This window comes from Balaenoptera musculus, chromosome 2 (genome assembly GCF_009873245.2).
Source record: "Balaenoptera musculus isolate JJ_BM4_2016_0621 chromosome 2, mBalMus1.pri.v3, whole genome shotgun sequence".
NCBI classification, from domain to species: Eukaryota; Metazoa; Chordata; class Mammalia; order Artiodactyla; family Balaenopteridae; genus Balaenoptera; species Balaenoptera musculus.
Genome location: NC_045786.1, coordinates 100,155,360 through 100,164,395, shown reverse-complemented (window position 1 = coordinate 100,164,395; position 9,036 = coordinate 100,155,360). Strand labels below are relative to the sequence as shown.

The 9,036-nt window shown below is 40.2% G+C and overlaps 1 protein-coding gene across 1 annotated transcript; it reads left to right on the top strand.

Moving 5' to 3' along the window:
- Positions 1-412: 412 nt before the first annotated feature.
- On the top strand, positions 413-1,429 carry LOC118891153 (olfactory receptor 5AU1). The gene is given in 3 exon segments (XM_036844813.1): positions 413-643; positions 645-1,209; positions 1,212-1,429. Coding segments are annotated over 3 exon segments (933 nt in total). The 5' UTR covers positions 413-493.
- Positions 1,430-9,036: the final 7,607 nt, after the last annotated feature.

The following is a 9,036-nucleotide window of genomic DNA, read 5'->3' as shown; positions in this document are numbered from 1 at the left end:
CCGAAAACTGAAAATCAGAGAGGTTAAGAAACATTCCCAAGTTTACACAGCTAGTTAGTAGTGAGGTCCCGGCTTGGAACCCTTGGCAGTCTGACGCCAGAGCCTGTGTGCCTAAACACAAAATATACTGTCTCTAGAATATAAACTTCCTGAGGTCAGACACTCTTGAATTCCTGACAGGAAGAACATGGAGCTAAGCATATGGCAGACAGTCAATAAATACTTGGTAAGTAACTGTTTCATTATTTAGAATTTTTTAAGATCCCTAAGAGAGCAAACTGTGTATATTTCTTTTATATTTTCCATTGCTGCTCAAGTCATGCTTCCTAACTAACCAACCAGCCAAGTAGTGGAGAACTTCTCTATGACAAAGTTCTATCAACAATCTTCAGAAGGCTGTCCATAGGGCAGAACGAAACCAGTGAGAGCCCCTGTGTGTTTCACCTCATTTCTGGTGGTCCTCTCTTTCCACACCACAGAGCACTGGAGAAATATGGAAGGGGCAAACCTGAGCCAAGGGATTGAGTTTGAGCTCTTGGGCCTCACCAGTGACCCCTGGCTCCAGACACTGCTCTTCATGGTGTTCCTGGGCATGTACACTATCACGCTGCTGGGGAATCTGATCATGTCCATTATGATCCACGCTGAGTGCCACCTTGCACACACCCGTGTACTCCCTTCTGAAGAGCCTCTCCTTCTCGGATTTCTGCTACTCCTTCACAGTTGTCCCCCAGACCCTGGTGAACTTCTTAACCAAGAGGAAGGTGATCTCTTCTCCCGGCTGCATGGCTCAGATGTTTTTCTATGCGGGTTTTGCCACCAGTGAGTGCTATCTCGTTGCTGCCATGGCCTACAACCGCTATGCGGCTATTTGTAACCCCCTGCTCTACCCAACTGCCACACCTCCTGAGGTCTGTGCCTCTCTGATTGTGGGCTCCTACCGTGCAGGATTCCTCAGTTCTCTAATCCACACGAGCTGTATCTTTAGTCTGAAATTCTGTGGTGCTCACGTGGTCACTCACTTCTTCTGTGATGGAGCGCCCATCCTGTCTCCGTCACGCGTGGACACTTTGCTGTGTGAAATCCTGCTCTTCATTTTTGCTGGTTTCAACCTTTTGAGCTGTACCCTCACCATCTTGGTCTCCTACCTCTTCATTCTCATCACCATCCTGAGAAGGAACTCAGCCCAGGGCAGGTTCAAGGCCTTTTCCACTGTGCTTCCCACTTCACTGCTGTGTGCCTCTTCTATGGCACAACACTTTTCATGTACCTGCGCCCCAGGTCCAGCCACTCCCTGACCCAAGACCTCAAGGTTGCTGTGATCTACACAGTGGTGATCCCAGTGCTGAACCCCCTTATCTACTCTTTGAGAAACAAGGATGTGAAAGAAGCTTTAAGAAAGGTTTGGGGAAGGAAAATAATGGAATGATCTTCTCAGTTCATCACCACATATCTTTAGAAAACTGAGTGTACTTTATGTAGTGCCAACCTGAGTACAATCCCATGCTCACCCCCCTTTATAGGGGGCACTCTCTGGTCTGCAGGTGCTTCTGCATCTACCTGCCACAGAAAGAATTGATGGTGTCATAGAGACTAAAAAGAAGCAAGGAGGGTTGGCTTGTTGCATAATTGGACCCCTGGCAATATTTAGTCATGCCTTTGTTCAGATGCTTCATTCATATTTCCATGTTTGTGAATAGTTTATTATTACAAACTGACATTTATATTCTTCATAATGAAATTCTTCCCTTGACTAACTTGAAGACCTTCACTTCTTGGGGAAATCCTCCCCATTCTTTACAATCTCTTCTTTGTAAAAGCTGACTCCTTGACTTAAACAAACTTTTTTTGATTGACTAATTATTTGAATGATACTGTAACAACAATTTCAAAAGCTCAGATGATGTTCTATTGTCTTTACTGACTTTTTTTCCTGGCCAAATAGCTACTTAGTCACTTCCAAACTGGATAAACTCGAGCAAGTTACTTAGCTTTTCTGAGTCACAGATATCTCATCTTTTAATTGGTGTGAGTTTTAAACTAAGCATTCAATTAGATATTGCAGGTAAATCATTCAGCCCAAGATAGACATTTGTGGACTTCCCTGGTGGTCCAGCAATTAAGACTCTGCACTTCTACTGCAGGGGGAACGGGTTTGGTCCCTGGTCGGGGAACTAAGATCCTGCATGCCACACGCCCCATCTTTTCCTTTCTCTCAGCCCCTAAGTTCTCACAAAGTGAGAGAGAGGAATACATGTTCTGCCATTCACAAAGGTTTGCTGTCCCTGCTTGGTTCTTGGTAGTTTATAAGTTGTGACTGAATCAAATTAAATCTTTTTAAATAAGAAGAATCACATAGAGGGAGCTCAATCAAACATAATATTCCTGGGCTCTCTGGGCTCATTGACACACTTGAGGAAAATAAATCAGGCATGCTTGGCTAGTCCCCTGACAAGGGGAGACCTGCCTCGGTCCGGTGCTTCCATGACTGGGTCAGCAAGGTCTGCCTAACTCTGGAGTTTAGTTTCCAAAGTCCATTTCCCACAAATGCAATCCATGAACTCTAATCTAGCCTTTAATGGTAATATGACTGATATTTTCCTCCCTGATTACATCTTATGCTTTTTCTACATTGTTCAGAATCACGAGGGAAAGAATGGTGCTATATATATTGACACACCCACACAAAGATCCTGACACTGAACTTGTTCCTGAATTTTAATGGAAATTTCACCTTTTATTGTAGAGTTTACTGTTAGCCTTCAATAATGAATGTTGATCATATTTAAATATAGTGACTTTTTTTTAGTGTTAATTAGAGATTTTCTTAGTGGCAGTGTAGTCTAGCTGATAAGGATGTGGGCTCTAGAGCAACACAACCTTTCTTCAAATCCTGGCTCCATCATTTCCTATATGTGGGACATTATTTAACCTCTCTGAGTTCAAGTTTTCTCTTTTGTAAAAGAGCAATAATAATGATTGTAGCAATACTGTTGTTAGGAAAATTAAGTACGTTAATGCAAACAAAGCACTTAGAACCGATGCCTGGCACAGAGCAAGCACTTAAACATTAGCTGTTATTATTAGAAACGGCTGCTGACAATGCCTTATATCACTCTTGATATAATCATGTGATCTTCCTCCTTTATTTTGTTCCCATGGTGAATTGAAGACAGAGATTTTCTAATGTTAAACTATTATTGTTTCCTGGAATCCTACTTAGTCATGAAATGATTTTCTTTTAATAGACTGTTGGATTTGATTTGCAAAGATTTTATTTAGACTCTTTGCATCTGTATTCAAAGATAAAGTTGATCTATTATCTTTTTGTATTATCTTTATTATGTTTTAATATTAAGTGTAAGCTAGTCTTATAAAATGTATTTTAAGTTCTTCTTTTCCTATAGTGTGGAATAATTTAAATAAGATAGGAATATCTGTTCTTAAAAAATGATATATGGGGCTTCCCTGGTGGCACAGTGGTTGGGAGTCTGCCTGCCAATGCAGGGGACACGGGTTCGGGCCCTGGTCTGGGAGGATCCCACATGCTGCGGAGCAACTAGGCCCGTGAGCCACAACTACTGAGCCTGCGCATCTGGAGCCTGTGCTCCGCAGCGGGAGAGGCCGTGATGGTGAGAGGCCCGCACACCGCGATGAAGAGTGGCCCCCGCTTGCCGCAACTAGAGAAAGCCCTCGCACAGAAACGAAGACCCAACACAGCCAAAAATAAATAAATAAATAAATAAATAAAAATTAAACTTTAAAAAAAAAGAGAGCAGCTACTTTAAAAAAAAATGATATATGCTCTGCTATAAAACCATCTGAGACTGGTGTGTTTTTATTTTTATTTTTTTAATTTTTATTTATTTATTTTTATAGCTGTGATGATGAATGACTTTTTTTTTTTTAATTTACTTATTTTTATTATTTATTTATTTATTTTGGCTGTGTTGGGTCTTCGTTTCTGTGCGAGGGCTCTCTCTAGTTGCGGCAAGCGGGGGCCACTCTTCACCGCGGTGCGCGGGCCTCTCACCATCGCGGCCCCTCCTGCTGCGGAGCACAGGCTCCAGTCGCGCAGGCTCAGCAATTGTGGCTCACGGGCCCAGTCACTTCGCGGCATGTAGGATCTTCCCAGACCAGGGCTCGAACCCGTGTCCCCTGCATTAGCAGGCAGACTCTCAACCACTGCGCCACCAGGGAAGCCCTGGTGTGTTTTTAAAAGGTAGATCTTCAATTACTCTTCCAATTTCTTATATGATTATTGGTTTCATTTTAGGTTTTTTCCCTGCTTATTAAGTCAGTTTCATCATTTGTATTTTGCTCAAAAATTGTTTCCTTCTTCTATGTTTTCAAATTTATTGCCATGAGTTGCGCTAACATTCTCTTATAATTTTTGTATTTGTTCTTTAGGTCAGTAACATCTGCACTTACTCTTCTAAGTCTCTCTAGAGAGTTTGTTCCATTTTTTAGGACAATCCAAAAAAAGATCCTCTACCACAAAATGAAAGAAATGGATTCAGTGGTCTGTAAGGATCTTCTGGACTCTAACATTCTATGAGATAAACATTTGAAGAAAGACAATGTTGAGGAAGGATTAAACACATATACTGCCTAGATTCCAATCCCAGATCTGTCACTCACTAGCAATGTAAACTTGGGGAAGTTCTTTTACCTCTCTCTGCTAAGTTTTTCTCATTTGGTAAATAGAAGTAACAATAAAAGCTATCTCATGTATAAAACTGTTGTGAAAATTAAATGACATAATACTTATAGTTGTGGAGTTTAAATGACGTAATATCTAAAACATTGTCTGACACATAGTAAACCTTTCCTAAGTCTGTATTAGCTACTTTTATTTCTTTTGTGTGTTTCTGTGGTTATATTGCCTTACACATTCTTCATATATTTGTTTGTTTTATTTTCCTTAATAATGGTTAACAGAAGATTTTATCAACCTTTTAAAACATTCTGTTTTCTGGTTTTTCTTCTTATTTCTACAATGTATCAGCTTCCCATTTTATTAATGTCAGGTTTCTTTATTAATTCCTTCTTTCTGTTTTCTTTTCATTTATTTTGGTTTTTTTGTCATGTTATCGTTATTAAATACTGAAAATCCGCAAAAGAATATTTTAAACATATTCATGTCTATCTACCATACAGTGATTAAAAATAAAATGCAGGGCTTCCCTGGTGGCGCAGTGGTTGAGGGTCTGCCTGCCGGTGCAGGGGACGTGGGTTCGGGCCCTGGTCTGGGAGGATCCCACATGCTGCGGAGCAGCTGGGCCCGTGAGCCACAGCTGCTGAGCCTGCGTGTCTGGAGCCTGTGCTCTGCAACAAGAGAGGCCGCAGCGGTGAGAGGCCCATGCACCGTGATGGGGAGTGGCCCCCACTTGCCGCAGCTAGAGAAGGCTCTCTCACAGGGACAAAGACCCAACACAGCCAAAAATAAAGTAAAATAAATAAATAAAAAATGATAATAAAAATAAAGGAATTCCTTTAAAAAAAAATAAATAAAATAAAATGCAATCACTCACAATCCAGCTAAAGAGACAATATTACTGATTCACTAAGAACTATTCTTGTTTATCTTCTAGTGAAACCACTAGGTGGCGTTTCGGGGTGGGGGGGCTCTGGTCCTTTATGTCTCCGTGCAGAAAGAATTCAAAGCAAAGTGATTTATTAGAATAGGATGTTTATGAGGCTTACAAGCAGACAGTCAAGCATTGCGCTGCCCTGAGTACTTAGTGGGTTACATTTTTATAATCAAAGGAAAAGTGGGGAGGGGGAAAAGACCACCTTCTTCCTCATTCTTGAGTAGATGTCACGCTTCCATCATCACCTCCTCCTCCAGGTTGGGCAGGGGAGATTTCTTGTCCCTACATGGTCAAGCCAGGACTGTCATGGCATTATGGAAAAATTATTTCAGGTCTCAGTACAGTAAGGGTCTTTCACTTTGAAATGTCACCTTTCCATAAATTATTGTTTTTTATGTGTGCAGAGAGCATGTCCTAGGAGTCATTAACTTACCGAGCTCACTGGGCAGGATGTGGGTCTCATGCCACCATTGTTTTATAATTTGGGGGCATGTCTCATGCTTCTGTTGCATGGTTTTGTTGCTAAGCAAGCCTGCTTGATTTTGTGGTTAAGCAAACCTGCTTTCTTGAGTGATCATTAACTTACACGGATCTCCCATACTTTTTCTTTATTTACAATTCCCTAGTGGGATTAACTATTTAATCACCTACTTTGTCCCTTTACTCTGTCCCTATCACTAGGGGGTGCTTATTCATAAGTTACATCTTTTTGTTTTTTAGTTTTTTGTATGCTGGAAACTAATCTTTTGTTGGTTAAATGTGTGGCAAGTATCTTCACCTAGTTATGTCTTCTAAATATGTTATTTATTTTTACTTTCTTTATGATGTGTTGATTAACAGAAGGTCTTAATTTTAATATGAGCAGATTTAGCAATACTTTCTTTTCTGGTTTGAATTTTTTTAATGTGTATCTTAAGAATCTTTCCCAAATGTAAAATCATAAAGATATTCTCTTATGTTTTCTTCTAAATGTTTTTAAAAGTTTTGCCTTCACATTTGTTTTGTTGTTAGGTTGGGATTAAATTTCTTTTTTTCAAAATCGATACCCAATTGTCCCAGACCATTTCTTGCATAGGCACTCAATACCTTATGGATCTGCAATGCCAGTTCTGTCATAAATCAAATTCCACATATGCATGAGTCCTTTTCTTGGTTCTCTATTCTGTTTTATTGGTCCATTTGTATTTCTCTGCACTGATACCACACTGTCTTAATTACTTTATCTTTACAATAAATCTGTATCTTGTGAGCACATATTCCCCCTCCCCCCATTTTCTATATTTTCTTTTTGTCTTTACCTTTCAACAGGTTTATTATGATGTGTCTGTTTTTGAATCTCTTTGCATTTATCCTAGTTGGAATTCAATAAGTTTCTTGGGTGTGTAGATTAGTATTTTCATCAAATTTGAGAATACTTAATCCATTATTTCTTTGTATATTTTTTCTTCTCCATTCTCTCACTCCTCTTCTGTTTGTACTCCAAGTATGCATATGCTGGTGCCCTTAAGTATGCCTCACATTTTCTGAGTCTCTGTTTATTTTTCTTCATTTTTTTTCTCTCTGTTCTTTGGATTACAAAATCTCTATCAATCCGTCTTCAAATCACTGATTCTTCTGCTAATTTAAAGATACCATTGGGTTTCTCTAGGAAATTTTTCATTTCAGTTATTTTACTTTTCAACTTCAGAATTTCCATTTGGTTCTTTTTTGTAATTTCTATCTATTTATATCCTCTACTTGATGAGAAATTGTCATCATATAATCCTTTACTTCTTTAATCATGACTTTCTTTGGTTCTTTGAATATATCTATAATAGCTGCTGCTAAGTCTTTGGTTGCTAAGCCCATTATCTGGGCCTGCTCATAGGCAGTTTCTGTTGCCTCCCCCTCCCCAACCCCACCCTCGGCCCCACACGTATGAGTCGCAATTTCCTTTTCTTTACATTTCTCATAATTTTGTTGTTGTTGTTGAAAACTGGATGTTTGAGATGATAAAGCAATTCTGGATACTAATTTCATCCTCCCCATCCCAGGCTTGTTGTTGTTGGTTTGTTTAGTGACTTGGCTGGATTATTTTGAGGATGTCTATTTCCTCCACAGCATATAGCCTCTGATGTCACACCCTGAAGAGTGCAGGCTTAGGAATATGTATAATCATCTTGGGTGTTTTTAGCAGGGCTCTTTCTGACTGTTTCCCTGATCTCTCCAGTCAGCTGTCGGCCTCTATATCATACCCAGCTCATAGGCTTCACTAATTGGTGGCTGATTGCTTTACTGTTTTTGACAATGCCCTAAGGCATAAGTTCTTCCAGTCAATTAAATTCAGGCCTCTTCCTACAGGTGGTTTTGAGGCCAGTCTTTGGGTTTGTTCTGAGGACTCTTTATAGCTGTCTCTTTCCGTGATTCTGCTAAACTAGTTGGCCTACAGTTTACTTTGTTCCTTTCATGGAGCTTCCAGCCACCTCTTAATGGCTTACAATTTAAATCTCCATTGTTTTTGACCCTCAGCCTTGAAATTCCTCACATTATTTTTGATGCTATCGTGAATGGGATCACTTTATTTCTTTTTCACATAATTCATTATTAGTGTATGGAAATGCTACTTATTTTTGCATGTTAATTTTGCATCCTGGGTTTCCCTGGTGGCGCAGTGGTTAAAAATCCGCCTGTCAATGCAGGGGACACAGGTTCAAGCCCTGGTCTGGGAAGATCCCACATGCTGCAGAGCAACTAAGCCTGTGTGCCACAACTACTGAGCCCGCGTGCCGCAACTACCGAAGCCCGTGCGCCTAGAGCCTGTGCTCTGCAACAAGAGAAGCCACCGCAATGAGAAGCCTGCACACCGCAACAAAGAGCAGCCCCCACTTGCCACAACTAGAGAAAGCCCATGCACAGCAACAAAGACCCAACGCAGCCAAAAATAAATAAAAATAAAATAAATTTATAAAAAAAAATTTTGCATCCTGCACCTTTACTGAATTTATTGATTAGATCTAACAGTTTTTTTTTTTTTTTTGGTGGAGTCCTTAGGATTTTCTGTATATAAAATCATGTCATCTGCAAATAGGGACAATTTTACTTCTTGCTTTCTAGTTCTGATACTTTTTATTTCTTTCTCTTGCTTGATTGCTCTGGTTAGGACTTCCAGTACTATGTTGAATAGGAGTGGTGAGAGTGGGCACACCCTTGTCTTGTTCCTGACTTTAGAGGAAAAGTTTTCAAAATTTCACCACTGAGTATGATGTTAGCTGTGGACCTGCCATATATTGCCACCATGCTCTTTTTTCAATTAAAGTCAGTTCATTTGGGGAGAGCGCCACAGCTCTTAAGAACCACCCCTGCTACTGAGAAAAATCTCAGCCACTGCTTCAGGACTCGGGTGGAGATAGCAGCCTGCTTTTCTTGGAATGATTCCCCTGCTTTATGAGCAGGCCACAGGGTA